This window comes from Colletotrichum karsti (assembly GCF_011947395.1).
Source record: "Colletotrichum karsti strain CkLH20 chromosome Unknown Scaffold2, whole genome shotgun sequence".
NCBI lineage: Eukaryota > Fungi > Ascomycota > Sordariomycetes > Glomerellales > Glomerellaceae > Colletotrichum > Colletotrichum karsti.
The window spans coordinates 668,583-689,348 of NW_024065902.1; the positions used below are offsets into that span (position 1 = coordinate 668,583).

Below are 20,766 nucleotides of genomic sequence, written 5' to 3' on the forward strand. Positions count from 1 at the left end.
GCTAATAGTATTAAAGCTTCTCTCTATTATATTTAAGAGTATTAATTATATTATTTAGTAAGGGGGTAATAAAAATATAATAACTATATTAGCGCCCTATAATAATAAGAAAGTATAGAGAGATAGTAATAAAACTCTAAAGTATTTAATTTATAATAATAAGTTTTACTTTATTATAAATTATATTTATATAAAACTATTAATTTAACTTAAGGTATATAATCTAAATAATATTAATAATAAGAGAAAGATTAATATTAAATATAAATAGTTATTAATACTATTTTATAGCTACTTTAAGAGGAAACTTAATAATATAAATATTAATATAAGTAATATATAAAAGGATAAAAAGTTTAATATAAACTTATATAATTAGAGAGACTATAGTAAAAATAGAAAGCCCTCTTATTTATACTCTTAATTAAAGAATTAAAAGAATAAGTAGATATCCTTTTATATTATTTTATATATTAATATAGAGTTAATTTATTTTAATTCTTTTTTTATATTACTATTTTAAGTTATATTAATAATAATACCCTTTATAATAATATAATTATAAATTATAGTATAGACTTTTATATATATAATAATATAAACTATATAAAAGATCTAAACTATATTTATATTAAAGTTATTCTTATTAATAGTAGAGAAACTATAGCTATTATTATTAAATTAATAAAAATATAGCTAAACTAGAAAAGTAAAGAGATATATTATTTATATATTTATAAAGTTTAATATTATTTATTTTATTTTATAATATTATTATTATCTAGCTAACTTAAAAAGAAGGGTTTATTATTCTTCTAGAGAGTCTTTAGACTTCTAAATAAATAGGATAAAGTAGTATATATAATACTTTTAATTTATAGTTAATATATTCTTAAATATTATAAATTTAATATAGATATAGACTATAATAATATTAAATCTCTATTATAAATAGTCTATTTTAATATATTAAAGAATAAAACTAGTTAGTTATATATAGGATTTAAGTCTTTATTATTATTATATATAAATAAAGTAGAGGTTTAGCTTTAATATAAGAGACTTAATTATTTAAGTATATAAAGCCTTAAATAACTTATAAAGATAATAATAGGTATTAAACTTAAAGGGATTATAAAAGATAAATATAAAATATATATTATTAATAAGATAATTTAATAAATATTAAGAAAAACTCTTAATTATTAGCTAATAGCGCTAAATAGTTATATAACTATTAACTTCTTTATAATAAGTAATCTATATAATAGAGAGAAGGTTCTATTACTTTTATATAATTAATAATCTAGATTTATATAAAGATAACCCCTTTATATATATAAAGAGAGCCTTAAAGTAATATAGAATATTATAACCTTTTTTAAATAATAATATAAAATACCTATATTTATTTTATACTTTAATTAAAACTCTATATTATATAATATATTTAAGATATAAATAGTAATAAAAAGTAAACTTATTAAGCGCTTAGCTAATTATATAGGTATTTAGAACTCTATTAAAAGGTATAGGGGATATATCTTTATAATTATAAGAGCTTTAAGATATTAGTTAAGATTCTTTAGATCCCTAGCTTTAAAGCTTATAAGAGTAGTAATTTATATAGCTAATTAGCTTAACTATTAGTATTATAACTAAAAGACTTTAAAAGACTTAATTAATAAGTAGTTAAATAAATAGCTAAATATAACTTATTATTATACTAAAAAGCTATAAGTTACTTACCTTAAAAGATATAGATATTAAGTATATTTATTAATAATAATATATAAGAGAGATAAATAATATATAAATAAGATACTTCTATATATATATATTAAATATCTCTATAGATATAATAATATAAATATATATTATATCTAAATATTATTATTAAGTAAAGTTCTTTATATTTAAGATATTATATTTAATAAGAATATTATATATAATCTTAATACTAAAGATATAAATATATTATATTAAAAAGAACTTTAGATTTAATTTAAATAGCTTAAAATATTATATTTAGACCTGATTAATAAGAAATTACTATTTAATTTATTTATTTAAAATAATAATAAGCTACTTTATATAAAATCTATTTAGTTAGTTTAATAATAATAGCTTAAAAGATAATAGGACTTTAATATTAACTTAAAATAATAGTTACTAAGTCCTACTCTATTTTATAAAGCGTTAATTAATATTATTATTCTAATTAAGGGGGTAATAAGAGATATAAATATAGTATTATTATTACTATTAATATAATTTATTTCTTTTTAAATAATTAATAAGAAGCTAAAATACCTATAGTAGTCTAGCGCTCTATTTTTAGCTAATATAAGTAGCTCTCTATATTTAAGTTAATAAGTCCCTCTATAGGTAGACGTTTTATTAGTTAAGATAAGACTCTAGCTAATACTTATTACTATACCTATTATATTAATTAGCCCTATAAATCCTATTAAATACTTTAGAGATAGAGATAATAATAATAATAATAATAATAAAGCTATTAATATCTTTATAAAAGAGTTATTTTAGCCTACTAATTTACCCTATTAAATAATAGCTATCTTATTATTACTATAAAAGTTAGTTAAGTTACTATTAACTCTACGTTACTATTTAGTATTAATAGAGCTAACTTTACTTAAAAAAATAGAGATAATAGCTATAATACTTATAGAGGTTAATAAAGCTAAATTAGATATAAAGACTAAAGAGGATTATAATAGTTTAAAATTAAAAATAATTATAATAGTAATAAATACTTTTATACCCCTAAAAGATATAAATATAATTATAAATATATATATATATTTATTAACTCTTTTAATAAGAATAAAGAGTAAGCTAAAAAGTAACTATAATAACTAACTATATAATTAAGAAGTTTCTATTAGTTAGATTAATTATTAACCTATTAATACTATAAGATCCTCTATAAGATATTAAGCTAAAGAGTAGTCTTATAGATTATTCTATTTTCTATTATTAATAGATATAATAAAAGATAAGTGCTTAATAGACCTATTTATTAAGAGTCTTATTAGGATCTATTATAGAGATTTACTATTAATACTAAATAACTATTTAAAAGCTAAATAATATTACTTTTAAAATAAATAGCTAATAGTAATAAATATTAAATAGAAAACTATATAGAGTAAAGAAATATTTAAAATAACTTAAATTAATAATATTAAAAGAGGGTATTATATCTTACTACTTAAATAGGTATTTATATATAAGTTTAATAAGTATAAATATCTAAAGAAGTTTAAAGTATATATTTATATAAGAGGAGACTTATAGCTACTTAATAAATTAAAGACTTATATATTAATATTTATATTAACTTTATCTTAAAGTATTATAGTAATAGCTATTTAATTTAGCTTTAAATTAATTTAACTTAATATTATAAATATATTTATAAATATAATGCTTAATAAATTAGTTTATATCTACTTTTCTTTAGGTTTTAATTAACTAAATAAATATTTTATATTATATAAAGCGTTATATAGACTCTAAAGATTACTATATCTTTAATAAAAAAATATAAATATAACCTTTTAACTATTTAATATAAAGCTACTTAATAAAGATAATTATATATTTATAAGCTATAATATATTAATATTTATATTTATTAATAATATTATAGTTCTCTTTTAAAAGAGAGATTATAATAAAGTATAATATATTATTAATAGAATAACTAAAAGAAGTATATAAAATAATAAAGATAAGTAAACTTAATATATTCTTAGGTATTTAAATTATTTATAACTATTATTAATAAAAGATCTAGCTTTACCTTAATAAGTATATTAAAAAGATCTATAATAAGTTTAAAATTAAGAGAGATAATAATAAAGAGATAGTAATACCTATAAATATTAATAACTTTATACCTAATAATATAATTATAATACTAAAAGAAATTAAGTTATATTAATATAAAGTTAGCTTAATTAACTATATTATTATTATTATATATTTAGATATTATAAGAACTTTATTATAGTTATTAGAGTTTCTTTTAAATCCCTTAAAGGACTACTATAAAGTAGCTAATTAATATCTTATATATTTCTAATAAACTTAATACTTAGTAATTAAGTTTAATATTAATAATAAGAGTATATTCTTCTATATCTCTAACGCTTTATTTATTAATAATAATATTACTTATAAGAGTACTTAAGGCTATATAATAATATTATTTAGGGAACCTATTAGTTAAAAGTTATTAAAATAATAGATTATTATAACTTTAAGTATTAAAGCTAAACTTATAGCCCTTTTATAGGTATTAAAAGAGTATATTATAGTTATATAACTTATTAATTAACTATAACTATACCTTAATAATAAGTTTATAATATATTATAATAATACTTAAATATTATACTTTCTAACTACTAAAAGACCCTATATAATAAATAAGTTATACTATATTAATATTAATAACTTATAGCTATAATAAGAGATTAAAAGACGTTATATTATATATAAATAAGTTAAAATAAATAAAATAGTAATAAATAGTTTTATAAAAGTAATACTAATATAAAAATAAAGTTAATTTATTATATAATTAAGTATAACTAATATTAAGTCTCTAATAACTAATAATATAATATTAGCCTTACTAAATAATATTAACTTTATTAAAAAGTTTAGCTATTAAATTAGCTAACTCTTTCTATTTAACTTTATTATTAAATATCTTAATAACTCTATTACTTTTATAGTTAGTAAATATATTATTTAAATTATTTTAATTTACTTTTTTTAATAATTAAAAGTCTATTTATAAGAGTTACTTTCTTTTTAAGTTATTTAATAAACTATTATTTTAAATTTAAGTATCTTAATTTATTTTATAAATTAAGTTATTAACTGATTTATATTATTATTCTTTTTAATTACTATTTAATATTGATATTATTAACTTTATTATAATAAAATAATAAAATAAATAAAATAAAATAATAAAAGAGAAACTTATTAAAATACTTTTAATATTATATCTAGCTTTAAAAATAGTAATATAGATTATTAATAGAGATATTTAAACTTAAAGTCTAATAGAGTAATAAGAAAACTTATTAACTCTATAATATATAAGTTATATATATTTTATAAGTTATAGTTTTTATTTAAACCTTAATATTAATAATAAGATTTAAACCTAAAATATTAAAGAGAAGCTTATTAAGCTTTTATATTTAACTATATATAGCTAATATAGTTAGTTAAATTATTATACTATATACTTTAGGATCTCTAAATATAAGAGGACTTTAATAAGAGTTTTAATAGTAATTAGAGCTATAAAGGTATATTATTATTTATATAATATTATTTATTATAATAAGGAGTTATTACTTTATTTTATATAGCTATTAAGGTCTATTTTATATATTTAGAACTTATAATATTAATATTATAAGATCTAAGGGGGTATATTAAACCCTATACTACTTAACTAATATAAGTACTAACTTAATAAATCTACTTATAGATTCCTATCTAAATATAGCTTATTTATATTAGGTATATATACCCTCCTTTTTTCTAGTGCTTAGGCTAACTTAGCCCCTTTTAGCTAGTTATATATTAATTAATATTTAATATACCGTATTGCTGGCTGTAACTATTGCTCGACACTTATTTAAGCATGGGGTATCCACAACTGTCCGTGCACACTGATAAGATAATAACTGACCCGGATTTTTTTTCTTTGGACTGCACCCGCTTGCGATGTTCTGCTCGGAAATTTCAACCTCCAACCCGTCGCAATAACTACCTCCCAAACGCGAATACCATGAAGAGAAAGCACGACGAAGAAGCCAAGGGCGATAACGGCGAGAAGCGCGCCAAGACCCAGAAGCCATCCGCCGCCGCAGATGAGCCCCCTGCCGCTGCCGCTGCCGCCGCCGCCACCAATCTAACGTTCGCTGATCTCGGCCTCGACACTCGACTGGTGCAAGCCGTCGCTGCTGAAAGCTTCAAGGACCCGACACCTGTGCAGCAGAAAGCCATTCCCCTGGCACTGGACGGCAAGGATGTTGTAGCAAAGGCTCCTTGTGGTTCTGGAAAGACCGCCGCCTACGTGCTGCCCGTGCTGTCCAGCATCCTCAAGCGCAAGACGGTATGCAATCCTGTTGGTGATCTCTGACGAAGGTTGCTAATATCTAAGCCTAGACCGATTCTTCCCCGGCCACGACCGCCCTCATTCTTGTACCGACACGCGAGCTCGCCGACCAAGTACTGAAAGCGATTGAACAGTTCTCGGCCTACTGCGCGAAGGATATCCACGCCGTCAAGCTGGTCGACAAGATTTCCGACGCCGTCCAACGATCGCTGCTCTCCAACTTTCCCGACGTGGTCATCTCTACACCTGCGACAGCATGGCGGAACATCCTCAACGACGCCTTGTCGCTCGAGAAGCTGTCTTGCCTTGTTCTCGACGAAGCGGACCTCATTCTGTCATACGGTTACAACGAGGACTTGGAGAACATCGCTAGGAAGCTCCCCAAGGGCGTTCAGCTCTTGATGATGAGTGCGACTCTGTCAACCGACGTGACGTCTCTGCAAGGAATCTTCTCCCGGAAACCGACCGTTCTCGACTTGGATGATGAGGAGACGGAGGGTGACAGTTTGTCGCAATTTGTCGTCAGCTGTGGGGAAGACGAGAAGTTCCTGTTGGCGTTCATCATCTTCAAGCTCAAATTGGTCAAGGGCAAGTGTTTGATTTTCGTCAACGACGTTGACAGATCCTACCGCCTCAAGCTGTTTCTCGAGCAATTCCAGGTTCGAAGCTGTATTCTGAACTCGGAACTTCCCGTTACCTCGAGAGCCCACGTTTTGGAGGAGTTCAACCGCGGCGTGTACGACATCATCATTGCGTCGGACGAGAAGAGCGCAATGGGTGCCGACGAAAAAGACGAGGAAGAGGTGGACGGAGAGGGCGAGAAACAGAAGGAAAAGGAAACCAAGAAGAAGAAGAAGAAGTCCTCAAAGCGGGACGCGGAGTTTGGTGTATCCCGTGGTATCGACTTCAAGAACGTTGCGGCGGTTGTCAACTTCGACCTCCCCACATCCGCATCATCATACACACACCGAATTGGCCGGACAGCACGTGCGGGCAGGACAGGCATGGCTCTCTCCTTTTACGTCCCCAAAGAGTTGTACCGCAAGCATTTGCCGACGAGCATCGAGACTGCAGAGAACGACGAGAAGGTTCTGGCGAAGATCAAGAGGAAGCAGGCGAAGCAAGGCAAGGAGATTAAGCCATACAACTTCAAGAAGGAGCACTTGGATGCGTTCAGGTATCGTCTTGACGATGCTCTGAGAGCGGTTACGAAGGTAGCTGTGAGAGAGGCGCGTATGAGAGAACTGAAGCAGGAGCTTCTGAAGAGTGAGAAGCTCAAGAGGTACGATTCTCAAATAAATTGCTCAGGATGTGTACCAAACGAGACTAACTGTATCGCAGATACTTCGAGGAGAACCCTACAGAACTGCAGCATCTGCGTCACGACGGAGAGCTGAGGACAGCGAGACAACAACCCCATCTCAAGCATATACCCGAATATCTGCTGCCGAAGGAAGGAAAGGACTCGCTCACATCCAACACCGTCGGCATGGTGCCGTTCAGAAAGGTCGGTGGCAAAGTGAGAAATAAGAAGAAGTTTGGGCGCAAGGTGGGAACGAGGAAAGTCAACCCCCTGAAAACTTTCAAAGCAAGACGGAAGTGAGCATAGGCCTCGATTGCATTCAAAAGGGTGCATTGTAGACATTAATAAGAGATTCACTGTGTTTTCCCGTCAATATCGCGACCACGTTGTGCTTCTCTGATCATCAGTGCGACCCGGCCACCCAGATACAGCTCAGCGGGATCCCATCTCGTTGCCGGCCGCACTCGCACACGGACCACGCTACAGAACGTCCTGATTTTGGCCACTGTTAAGTAGACGCGTTCGCGGAAGGATTGGTTTCGCCCTGACTCAAATCATCCCATGTTTAATATGTAAAGTCTAATCGTCGTCATCTAACAACTAATCGCTGAAGAACCCGGTAAACTCAATGAACTCGTGGCAAACCTTATTGCCATCGCGGAGGGGTCCGGCGGCGTGTTACGAGAGTTGTCGCGGATGCCGCCGGTGTCGAGCCAACGCAGACCGGAGGCTTGACAGGGTCTTGAATCTGGGTGGAAGGCGGTATTTCGGCCGTTGCAACGGTCATCCCTGAACGGGCACTCTGTCTACAGTCCTCCACGGTTATCTTCTCTCTGTGACTACTTCCTGCCACCTCTATGCCTATCCTTGCTGCCATTAGATAGTACTGCGCTTATTATCCTTTATTACTGCGTAAGTATTCGACCAGGAATAATAACTGTAGAGTAGTGTGTATCCAGTCAAATTCTCCGTGTTCGTCAAAGCTGAGGGAATACCACCCGCCTGAATAGAGTATGACAGGTGTTTCGAGTCCTCAGGATAGGTTTCCTCGCCGGCTAACATAAATCAAGCCTCCCTATCTCCTTATTGGCTGACTGGCATCCATCTTTTAGATATATTTTTTCAAGCATGAAAATTTGACATCACCATCATCTCTCTTCCAAGTATCCAGCTGCATCATACTGCGAAGTTCATATGACTATGCAAGACACGTCCGCGGGAGCGGCCATCTACTTCCCAATCTTACTTCGTTACATCTACGATCCCGTCGTTCTAGGCTGCTATTGCCCATGCGCCTGGCAAATTCCGACGAAAAAGTTGCGAAAATTCTTCAACGACAACACGATCAGCGCCGCCGCCCGCTCCATCTCAAGGTCTCGAAAGTCACAACAGGACGACGATTCAAAATCACGCCGTGAACCATGCCGGTTGCTTGATATCGGAGTCGGAACGGGATACTTTCTAAAACATGGCCCAATCCCGAAGGGAGCTGAGGTGACTCTCGTCGACCTAAATCCATCTGCTCTGAAAGCAGCTTCGTCGCGCACCCTCGAGGCTCACCCGACGATCACCTGCAAGACGTCCGTCGCGGACTTTTTGGACCCCTCGGCTAAGGGCCTGTCAAGCAAAGACCTCGACGGCGGCGGGTTCGATGCTATCTCTGTTATGTTACTGCTTCACTGCGTCCCGGGGCCTCAAGTGCGAAAAGCTGAAGCCTTGGTCCGGCTGGGGAGTCTCCTGGCTCCGGATGGGAAGTTGTTTGGCGCAACGATTCTTGGGAAGGGAGTAAAGCACAACATTATGGGGAGAGTCATCATGTTTTGGCACAATCTTTTCGGTGTTTTTGGGAATGCCGAGGATGATGTCGAAGGTTTTGTCGGGCCTTTGAGGGAGGCTTTTGGAACGGTCACATGGGAGGTTTGCGGTACTATGTTGCTTTTCGAAGCAAGTAAGCCGAAAGCTTGAGAGACTCTTAATATTGTATATACTAGCAAATCAAGAGCTTGACGATTCATACCTAGGCTGAGCATCAGTGTCTTGGAGTAGCGATGGTATTCCGAGTCGCCTTCCGTTCGGAAGTTCTTCCTAATGGCGCAAGTACATCTGGGTTTTCGACTTGAGTTAGAGTTCTTCTTCACACCTCGGGCGCGTGCTGCGTGGATGCCAACTACCTCGTGGTCTGGAAGCTTAATGGGTATCGTTCAGATGAACCATACGCCACACCCGGTTAAAAATGTTCGCGATTGGCCCGCATTCGCTCGCACAGGCTCAGAAGTATGGAGGTTCTCACTTTGAAATAAACATGGAATACTGTCTTTTACTTTCTATGAACGACATCTGGAGAAGTTTCACTTTATCTAGCCTCGGCCCTCGGAATTCTGATAACATATCGTGCTTTCTGCGGGTGGCTGACAACTTAACGTCGCTCGATTTTATCTAAACAGTACACGGCTATATAATGTTGCAGCAGTGCAAGAGGTATCGCAGCTCTCGTTTGTTGCTTACATCTGACGCGAATCATTCTCATATTCGGAGTCATATTCGTGTTCGGAGCCTGAACTGCACTTCAAACAGCCTCCACATACCTAGTTTATCTGGGCTCTCTCCACAATGTCGGTAGTGAGAATGATCTTGCCCAGGATGGTGCCGTAGATGAAAGACGACTTTCGTCGTCGCTACCGACAGTACTTCATGCCATCCAGTACTAGTAGTGGGTAGCCAAATGTGAACATGAACCAACTTGTAGATAAGTTGAACGCAATGAATTTCATGAGAGGGTGAAAAACGACAGTTGGAGAGTGCTTAACTTGGTGGTCTCAGAGACGAGAAAAGTGTAGTGTATGGTCTCAGGACCTTTCTAGACTATCATCTTTCATGTTTATAGTTGTCGTTGACGTTGTTATTGAGGCAGGTCTACTCAAGTTTCGTCTCTATTTATGTGTTCTCCATCCTTCCCATAATCCCGATCCCGAATATAAGCCATCATAACCCATTCTATACCCTCATTTTTCGTAGATATCCCATTACCTGCCATTTTGCCCGATCCTTGGATTCTGTTCCCATGTTCCGTTACACGTGCTACCATTGATCTCGGCGCACGTTTCTAGTGACTTTGATGCTTGTGAGTCGTTTACGCTTAGACCACACTTCTGACTCTCGTGACCACGAGTCCATCCTTTTTCCCGTTACTTGCGGCCTTTGTGTTCTTCTCTTCGTATCTGGTTTCGATGGCCTCCAAACTGTGACCTCGTGTCTCGACCATGATGAAACCGGCCACGATGGTCGTAAAAAGAGAACAGCCTGCGAAAAGAAAGTATGCTCCGAAGGAAGACTTCGAAATCAGCACAGGGGTAATCAGTGCTACAACATAGTTGGCGAACTGTGATGATGTTAGCAAGACCGTGGCAATCCAGGCGAATTTTGGACGCCGCAGGTTTAAGGGAGGCTTACCCAATTAGAGGCCTGAGCTAGACTTGAAGCACTGCTTCTTGTCTTCCTCGGCAAACTCTCCACAAGGAAAGTGCGAATGCCGATTGCCCATGTGCCGCTGTACACGATGGCGAAAAGGTATACCGAAACGATGACAACCCACTTGCCAGCTCCTTCGCCTGCCACCTTCCCCGCTGCGTAGAGAGATCCCATCAGAACCATGAGGGCGGTGATCAACGTCCCTCCTAGAATAGTAGATGTCTTTCGTCCCCATTTGTCCGCGAGGAATGTTGCTGGTATCGTCGCGCCGAGGATGACCAGGGCGGAGACACCTGAGGCCAGGAAAGTTGCTTGTTCGCCGTCCAAACCAGCTTGTGTGAAGATGATAGGAGCGTAGTATAAGACTCCGTCGATTCCACTCCACTGCTGCATTCCAAGCAGGAAGCAGGCGAAGAAAGTTCTGCTCCTGTAAGGAGCTGAGAATGCCTCTCGGAAACCTGCGAATGCTTGCCTCAGAATCTCCAAAACGGGTGCATTGGGGTCGTGTTCCCCATCGGACGAAAGCTCCAGCATCTCTTCGCCTTCTTTCTCATCCAGGCCCAGTCGTTCAACGATCAAACGGGCTTCATCCGGTCTTCCTTTGGCAAGTAGCCATCGGGGGGAAGGAGGCACAACCCAGTATGTCAGAGAAAAGAGGAAGCCCAGGAAAGACGCAATGGCAAGGGGCAGACGCCATGCCACAGTCGACAATCCAAAGCGTGCGGTGCCGTAGCCTAGACAGCATTCAGTATGTGGCCCTTGAAAAGAAGAAGAGGGTCGTCAAAACATACACATAAAGTACCCCGTGACAATTCCCGTGACGATGGCAAATTGTGGCAAGGCAGTCATGATGCCACGGATGCGGGCCGGTGATATTTCAGAAACTTGAACGTAGACGTTGCTCAAGAACATGCCTTCACCAATGCCCTTGATAAGCCGTCCAAGAATGAACACTCCTAGTATAGGTGAGGCACACTCGATACCGGTGCCGCAGCCATAGATGAAAGCACCAAGAGCGAACAAACGGACATGGCCGAAACGGTCAGCCATGACACCGGAGACCAGAGCCGACAACGCGCCCGGGATAAGAACAGAAGAAACGATAACTCCATGCATCGTGGGAGAGAAATCCCCGAACGTCTCACGGAATGACGGCATGGTCGTTACGGGGCCGATGCTTCCCGTGTCGAGGCTAGCTCAGGAACCTTGTTAGGAGGGGCTCTTGAATAGACGTGAAAGTGCAGATACAGATTGTACACACCCGAACAGCATAGCGACGCATGATGAGACGATGCTGGCTCTCACGTAGAGAGGAATCGACAAAAAGTTCATGGTCACAACAAGCCACGCTTCTGATCAACCGTGGTTTCTTGATGAAACGAAGAATTCTTTCCCAGTTTCCCAGGAGTTTTTGGACGGTTTTCATCAGTCGGTCAAACCAAGACCGGTGGGTGAAAATTGGGTTTTAACCCAACGCCGCCCGCCACAGCGCTTCGCAATGCCTGATTCATCGAAACCCACTTGTAGAGTTTTGCGTTATCGTGACTTTTGGGCCCCCCGAGAGATCCACATCCCGCGCGGATAGGGTCCATTGGCGTTGTAAAAGTTGCCCAATCCAGCAATTTTGGCGACCGAAGACGGCGCCGGGTGCGGGACGGCGCATGTGAATGGCGGGCTGTCTCAGAGATAAGCCGCATTGCAGACGCAGAGTGAGAGGCACATGGCTTGGTTTCCAAGCAATCATCGCGAGTGGCTCGTGGTTTTGGGTTGTTGGGGGAAATTTAGCCGGGTCTAGAACTTCGCGGTTCTCGAGTCAGAATTCCACGTGGTATGGGCGTGGTTGGCTCTAGGCTTATTAGTGGGCTTTTTGCTCCAATTCGCAACCTGATGACTACGGTTTTCTTAGTCAACTGTCGAGACTTGTTCTGTTTGTCTCAGCTGAATTGGCATGCCCAATTTCTAGCGTTCAGAAAGCAGCGTTTCGTCGCATTTTACATGCAATAATGGTTTTCATCTCTGAGGAATGATCCCCTAAAGTTCACTCTGTTAACTGTTTTCTCAAAAAGCAACAAGGGCAACGTATTCTATCCCGGATGCATTACTACTAATGCCATATTGTTCCTGTTTTGAATCTGGTAATACGTTGCTAGCTGGAAACTTTGATGGTAGAGCTGGATAATGTTTCTCAAATCCGGCCTTCTTTCTGGGCAACTTCCTCCTCCGTAGGCTTCCTGCCATACACGCAGTAACTAGAAAGTGTGAGTTGATGTCAAGAAACCCTTCCAGTTGCCAACTTACATGGGCCAATATGCATGGATCGACTTGTCATTCAGGTCCTTTCGCACACTGGTCAAAAAGACAAGGACTTCTTCTCTCGTCCACTCATGAGCTCTCGTAAATAAAGCCATGGTGAACCCTTCGAGGCCATTGCAGAAGTTCTCGTTGGCCCAAATCCCCAATTCCTTGTACATCCGATCCTTGGGCCAGGAGTTTGACGGCCACTTAAACACACTCATTCGCACGTCGACAAATCCAACCTCCTCCATAATAGCCACTAATGGAGGGATCTTTTGGAAAGGCCGTCCGAGCTTGACTGAAGCTTCATACATTAGATCCGTGCACTTAGAGAGCGCGGAATCAGCCTTCAAAGTGTCATCATCTGAGTAGGCGAAGAGATCTGCCTCTTGAAGCTCGAAGTACCCTCCAGGTGTCAAGTGGCTAAAGCCAGAGTCAACAATCCGACATATCCTCTATGTGCATCAAAATTGTTTAGATGACTCACTCGTATCCTTTTTTGAAGTAGGCCTTCCAGTCGCTGACTGAGGAATTCATCGTCCGACTATGTATGTAGTCGAAAGGCTGTGAGTACGTCCATTCCTCTTCCAAATCGTCAATCTCGAACTTCACGTTAGGCGGCACGCTTTAAATAATATCGTTAGAAACTTCCACATTAGATGAATCAGAGTACAAGTTATTGCAATAGAATCGTTACTTACAACTGCGGCATTGACGGGGAGAGGTCAGTGCCGAGGACCTAGTAAGTGAGTTAGGATTCTAGTATTGGAATTCCCACAGCAGTCTCAGAAGTGGCGACCTCAGCGTCATGATGTTCCTCTCCAAATTCGACAGCCCATATGCCACTTCCAGTACCGATATCAAGAACGCGTTTGACTTTGGAGTCAGCATCATTTGGTGGCGCTAGACCCAATTTGTTGTTGAAGGTGAGCAGAAACAAGTTGTGTTGCAAGTCTACGTTTTTAGTGGATCAGCCTCAGCTTGAATTGAATGAAGGGACGTTGTTACCTAGTCGATCGTTCTCCCTCTCATCGTTTGGCATGTTGTATTCTACAAAGTCAGGAACTCAAACTCAGCTTTTGAAATGAATGGCCCTCTCAACTCACTGCCGTCCTTGTACCGATGATACGTTCTCCCATTTTCGACGCGAAAATCGAAGATCGAACTGGACACGCTGGTACTCGAAGAGGCGATACTCTGAAGTCACTGGTCAACAACAATGGGACGCAAGGAACTTCAGGTCCGTACCGCTCCGAGCTCAGAAACATTGTCGTCTGTCAACTTTATTGTGTATGCGTCAGAGTGAGTTCTTCAGTTCTTAAATTCCGGTTTATTCAACTCACGTCTTCGGGAATGAGTTCGACTGGATTATTGGCCTGGGCAGGTGGTTGATTGGCTGGGGCAGCCGCTAACTCATCATCACCACGGCACATGATGACTGAAGTTTGAAGTCCGTGAACCGTAAAGGATTGACGGTCAGAAAGATTGAGAACAGTGGGTTCTTGTTGTTTTTGAAATGCGACAACTTTTGTTACCCCTCTCCTTGGCTGGAGACTGTCATGCAAGTTAGCGGCACGTAAAGCAAAGCCAGGGGTGCTCGTGGGTACTGCATTATCCAGATGAGGAAAGCAAAGCGCGAATCAGGCCACAGAATCTGGAAGGAGGAAATGTTTCTTACAATTCCCAGTTATCTCATTGCGTTGGTTGGTATTTAGCAGCCAATCCTTCGGGTCTAGATTCCGGACGTAGACCGGTTCTAGCGACTCGTGCCCTGCAGATGAGTTGGTGCATCTAGGAAACTCGTTTACCTATCTTGAAAAGGAACATCTGAATTATCAGCCAGCCTTTCTGAATGTAAGTTGGTGTCTTGACCTGGCTGAAGACATCACAAGGTGTAGCCCCATGCGGCGAAGCTGGCTTTTACCGTAGATACCGGCCCCGTCGGGGACCCACAGGCGAATCGGCCGGCCCGTGGCGCCCGGGCCTCTTGCGCCCCACTCCGGACTGTGTGTTGTATTCCCGTCGTATGCAATCAAAGATGCTTCCAAGCCCCCTTATTTGCATAATGCCATAGCTCTTACCTGCGCATTGAGGATTCACCTGCCGCCTCGGCAAGTCGCCTCCCAATCGCATGGACTTCTTCCAAGACAAAAGAAGAAAAGCAATGCTGGCAATGAGGCGTTCGTCCAGCCACAACGCGCGCAACTCATGATGCTTAGCGGCACATGTTTACGGTTGACCCTAGTGGCCGCCGTCTTCCTCATTGCGGCGATATTCTTGATTCCCCAGCTTCCCCACGTCGGCTACAGCGTGCCCACTCAGCTCGGGAGCCATGCACCAACGACGCCAGTCAAAGATCCCTCCACCAGCAAGCCCAACCCAGACAACAACGGCAAGGGGAATGATGCAGGACCAGTTGCGCCTGGCGCCGTTGCGTCCACTCCGTTCACAGACGCTGCGACGCCATCACTTCCCGTGACGTCCGCTTCGAAACCAACCTCGGACTCGATCAAAGACGCGAAACCCAGCTCCAAGACCACCTCGAGACTCGAAGCCGGCCAATCCCTCTCGCCCTTCCTCCTGACCTCGCCTAGTGGCCGTTACGAGCTCCGCTTGCTCGACAGCGGCTCCCTCTCCCTCGTCGACACCAAGACCGAAGCCGAGCTCTTCACTTCCGACACCGAATACTACTGGCCTGTCGCATGGCAAGTTGAACTCACGCAGGAGGGCGTACTAATGCTCTCCTGGTCCAACGAAACAGCTGCTCCATACGGCGCGACACCATGGATATCAAACATGCTCCCCGATTGCGCGTCCGCTGATTCTGGCAGCGAGAAGCCCGTGCTCGAGCTTCTGGATAGCGGCAAACTGCACATCCACGTCGGTGGCAAGACGACATGTACCTTGCAACGGGCAGCAGATGACAAGGGGCGCGTCGCGATCGTGTACACCGGTTTTCTGCGGTCGTATCTTGAGACCTGCAAGGATCAGAACGAGAAGCTGGTGAAGACGTGGACAGGCAGCGGTGGGGTTGATGTCCATGTCTTCACGTACGACACCGACGTCTACGATGAGTCTGGCGGCGAAGAGGCTGATGTGGAAACTATCAACAAGCACCTCAAGTCCTGCTTCGGCGACGCCCTCAAAACCCTCGAGGTCAAGAAGCTGGATGATGTCAAGGAGAAGGCGGTTGACCCGCCAGAGATCTTGGCGAAGGCCTGTGGCAACAAATTGGACCACCAACTAAGCCAGTGGAAGGCTCTTTACCTCGCAAGCCAGCAGGTTCAGCACTACATGGTCGAGAAAGGAATCTCGTACGACTACATCTACAAAGGCCGTCTCGATCTGCAATTCTGGGGCGACTCGCCCGCGCTCTCATCCCTCAAGGTGCCCGAGAACGGCATCCTTGCGCCCCGCGTCGCGTTGGACTGGACGTGGTACTCTATGCTCCACGACGGCGAGCTCCGCGCCGGTGTAACCGACATCACGGCTTTCGGACGGCCCAACGCCATGTTCACGTACCTCGCCCTATACCGCGAGTTCATTTCTCTGCGAACGATCGAGAAGGAGACTGCGAAATGGAAGGGTTTTAACACCCATTCGAGGGAGAAGACGTTCAATGGCCAGGAGCCATGTACGCCGGAGGGTATTCTGGCCTATTGGCTCCGAGTCAATGGGATCGCGGTGAAGACGGAGTGGCGGTTCCAGATGGGATTACTACGCAAGGGTGGGGAGGTGATCTTCACCTGCCCTGAAGGTAGAGGCTGGCTGTGTCCTAACTTCATACCAAAGGTGAACGAGGATGGCACGTTTTCGTCGTAGTTAGCATAGGTACGAAATAATGAGGATCGGGCGTTCACAGGTTATCCGATAACCATATAGCCGAGCCCAACGATTATGTGTAGCGTTATGGCTGCTAAGATCCCCTGACACCTGGCAACTCCAGCCGGAGCGTCTTTCATTCTACTGGGAATCCCTCAACCTCAGGCCCAGCCCATCATTGTCGTCATGCAGGACTACCTTACTTTCCCTTGCTTGTCTGTTCCATCCATGCCAAATTTGACAGAGGAGAGCCTTCCAAGCTCGATGCTCGACTTGTTCGTCACGATGTAAGGGCAGGTGGCGATGCCATTGTTGCCGGGCGGTTTGAAGATGATGCCGTACGTAGAGAGCATGTCGTCTCTACCAGTAAGGTTGACCCGTTTGTAGGCTTGCTTGTTGTCTAAAGTCTGGGTCCTGTCTGTACACTACTCCACGGTTATTATTCCTGGTCGAATACTTGAGCAGCAACAAGGACAACGGATAATAAGCGTAACACTAGAGCTACCAACGCCGAGGGCAATCACGGAGGTGACTAGGTAGCGAGAAGTAGTTGTAAAGAAAGATTAACCGTGGAGGACTGTAGTGTTATAGCTATGAACCGGATAATTGACCACCTGACAGAACATGATGCATTCTACTGTTTCAAGGCGGAGGGCTGGGTGAACGTCAACCGATGCTAAAAGTAAGATCGGCGTATGCCGCCGAAAGAGCTACTTCGAGTTGTCCGCCAGTGAGGCGGTTATCTTCGTCGACTACAACATGGCCCATCGAAGGGCTGGTGTTGACAAAGCTGCTGTAAAGGTTAGGTGTTTCTTGGGAATCCAATTCATTCAAATCGGAAGACGCCTCGAACGATGGCTCTACGCGTTGTTCAACATCGATCGCGTTTCGAGTGAAAGTTGACAGGAATAAAGTCGATGAACAAGACACAACCAAATGTCATGTGGACCGAATGGTTGTGAGACATTGGACATGTTCTTGTACAATACAAGTGGGAGTGCTAATCTTCGCTTCGAAATAATGAGCTTGGTGAACCCTGAGATACCCCTCGATGCCTCGATGCCACAGCTGGTAGGTTATTCGCGAATCCTCCGTCAAAGATTCGATCTGTGGAGGACCCAATAGTAGCAGCCGAGTACTATCACGGCCACTAACATGCATGCAAGCTCCGTATACCGCCATCCGCTTATGATGCGGGCGCGCAGACTAGAGTATCTCATCATACTAGCTAGTGTGCCTACTTCTAGACCACGTTGTCGGAGGGCGCTGGGACAGAAAGTGTTCGACGCTAGACGGTACCATGGGCAGGTGGGAATCGCCGAATCCAGGTCTATTAGAGTCTCTCAAGAGTCCACACTACTCCATGCCTAGAATATCGAAGGGATTCGAGGACGCCTTTTTCTCAGGTCGCGCCTGATGATCGACCTCTGATGCCGTCTTCTTCCTCTTCTTCTTCCTGTTCTTGGACTCTTTTGCTGGCAGGAAGTCATTTTCCGGAATCTCAAGCGCTTCTGCCAGCCTTATTAATCCCCCATTGGCATGCAAGCTCGCGATCAATGCCGTCGTCCCGTCCACTCCCGGCCATTCTGTGAGCGGGGGTAACGTAGCCAGGAGCTGTCGAAGTCGATCCAAGCCCTGCGGCACACTCTCGGCCTTGATAATGTGGAGAAGGCCTAGGACTTGCGAAAGAATACGAAGAGAATACAGCATAGCTTGGACCTGCGCTGACAGGTGAACCACGTCCCATGGGACGTGACCAGAGCCCTCTTCCATGGAGAGAGCTTGCTTAACGGCTCCGACGCATGCCTCTTGTTTTCCATCTGCCTGTGAACAAGCGAGGACCTGTTGCAATGACACAGCTTGCCAAACTGATTCACTTTGGTCCAAGCTTTTCTTAGCTTGGTTCAGCGTTTCGAGAAGAAAGTCCGCATAGTCCTTGATAGAGGGTCGAGGAAGAATGATGATGTGCTTGCCCTGGTTCGTCCCGTTATACACCCTCCTGTACTCTCTGACAGGAGGCGAAGCGCCTGGTTGGAGCAAAGAAGTCAGGCTGTAGGCCAGTTGTCGCACAGAGGCGCTGCTATCCCATGCGCTTGCACGGGCGGGACAGTCAAGAAGAGGTGGGAGGCACATCATGCAGCCTTCTGAGTCGCCTTTCGGAGACGAGTTGCCAGCTCCAGAGTACCCAACGCATTGCAAGACGATTTCTGACAACCTTGCGTCAAGCTTGGGATTCTCCAGAGCGCCCAAAACGGGAACGGCACTCCAATCTGTAGTCTCCAACGTTTCGTATGGTTCGCAGAATTTACGGAATTCTTCAGGGTCAGAGACGTCCCCCTTGCAGTTTTCAAGGACTTGAGAAAACTTGGGACGGACGGACTTGGATAGTTCGTATCCGAACCGTCTCATGCCCTGGTCGTCGGGGAGCTTCAATCTCTCTGCGACTTGGGAGGGAGAGAACTTCAATCCCAGGAGACCATTCTTTCCATCTGCAGATCCAAAGTGGAGATCCTTGAAGAACACGACTGAGCCCTTGCTCAGATCATGAATGGTCAGATCAGAATCTGAAGTGACTATCGTCCCGCCGTTCTTGAGCACATCATCGGCGCAGTAAGCATCGGCCTCGCCTGGAACTAGACGGACCAGCTTCGCGTATTTGTCTGTTTCGCTGAGCTTATCGACAACAGCGGCGACCAAGAATGGCGGAGGCGGGGTGAGTGGCTGCTCCCTGCGAGGCGCATCTGTCGGGAACAGAGGAGGCCGCGCTGAATGTGTTGCGGCGACTTGTCTTGCCGGGCAGGCATTGGGGAATGATGAGTGGAAGAGCTTCAATTGAGTCGAAGTCCTCAATATCCTGTCCAGGCGGACGGGAAGCTTGGACGGCGGGAGGAAGCCATCAAAGTAGATGGCAGCTCTGCGAAGCGTAAGTTTCACTGACCGGATGAGGTGTCTCCGAGGACGTGGTACATGGAAATGTTGTGGTTCATGAGCTTGTCCAGCCATGCGATGGTGGTGTCCCCAAGCAGTTGGTACGAGGGAAGTCCGGTGCTACTCCTTGTGCACAGATGGTAGACGTGGTAGGCCAAGGCTGGACCGTCTATCACCACCCTGTCGCCGTCTAAGGGTGCAAGGACGCCATAGGGGGCGAGGTGGTTGATAAGATGAGGGATTCCCATGGTGTTGACGTGATCTTCCACCTGTGGAGGGGTGTAAAAGCTATGCACCTTGTTAGTTGGATTATTTTTATAGGAAATATCTGAGATGGAAGGTTGTGCGTACCTACCAAGTTTATAACAAACTTTGATGTTTTATTTATAGCCAACTATTTCCCAAGTTCTTGCCACTTCTCATTGAGAAGAAAGCATCTCGAAAACAAAAGCCTTTCTCGAAAGAATTTCCAGCCCTTATCCCGAGGAAAGAGCAAGACAGTCAGTCAGTCAGTCGTACCTGCCAACGTGGGAAAAGGTAGGTAGCATCTCCGGCAGGCATCGCGGGGTCCCAGTGTCGAACACGGTGCAGCTGGAAAATCCGGCGCAGACGGAGCTGCGTCGGATCGGATAAAAACAGTGCTAATCGCGACTGCCATTCATCCCGCAGACACCTATCGGCGCACTGTCTGTCCCGCTCATCCGCGCCTCCGACCCGTTTGTCGGCTCGAACCCCTGGTCCAACTCAATTTTTCCTCTCGCCTACAATAAAA

The 20,766-nt window shown here is 41.7% G+C and overlaps 4 protein-coding genes across 4 annotated transcripts; 2 read left to right on the forward strand and 2 right to left on the reverse strand.

Annotated features, from left to right (window-relative positions):
• Positions 1 to 5,848: 5,848 nt before the first annotated feature.
• Positions 5,849 to 7,781, forward strand: CkaCkLH20_00748 (uncharacterized protein; the record flags this gene model as incomplete). Its single annotated transcript, XM_038883468.1, has 3 exons — positions 5,849 to 6,175; positions 6,229 to 7,460; positions 7,520 to 7,781. 3 exons carry the CDS (start codon positions 5,849 to 5,851, stop codon positions 7,779 to 7,781), a joined length of 1,821 nt encoding a protein of 606 aa, XP_038751063.1.
• Positions 7,782 to 10,617: 2,836 nt separating this feature from the next.
• CkaCkLH20_00749 (MFS sugar transporter) lies at positions 10,618 to 14,677 on the reverse strand (the record flags this gene model as incomplete). Its single annotated transcript, XM_038883469.1, has 11 exons — positions 10,618 to 10,860; positions 10,932 to 11,683; positions 11,741 to 12,141; positions 13,248 to 13,667; positions 13,732 to 13,869; positions 13,946 to 13,983; positions 14,113 to 14,198; positions 14,253 to 14,294; positions 14,351 to 14,441; positions 14,493 to 14,525; positions 14,588 to 14,677. The coding sequence occupies 11 exons, from the start codon at positions 14,675 to 14,677 to the stop codon at positions 10,618 to 10,620; spliced, it is 2,334 nt and encodes a 777-aa protein (XP_038751064.1).
• Positions 14,678 to 15,452: 775 nt separating this feature from the next.
• On the forward strand, positions 15,453 to 17,066 carry CkaCkLH20_00750 (uncharacterized protein; the record flags this gene model as incomplete). The annotated part of the gene is made up of 1 exon (XM_038883470.1): positions 15,453 to 17,066. One exon carries the CDS (start codon positions 15,453 to 15,455, stop codon positions 17,064 to 17,066), a length of 1,614 nt encoding a protein of 537 aa, XP_038751065.1.
• Positions 17,067 to 18,422: 1,356 nt separating this feature from the next.
• Positions 18,423 to 20,242, reverse strand: CkaCkLH20_00751 (DNA replication initiation factor cdc45; the record flags this gene model as incomplete). The annotated part of the gene is made up of 2 exons (XM_038883471.1): positions 18,423 to 19,980; positions 20,034 to 20,242. 2 exons carry the CDS (start codon positions 20,240 to 20,242, stop codon positions 18,423 to 18,425), a joined length of 1,767 nt encoding a protein of 588 aa, XP_038751066.1.
• Between the last annotated feature and the right edge of the window lie 524 nt (positions 20,243 to 20,766).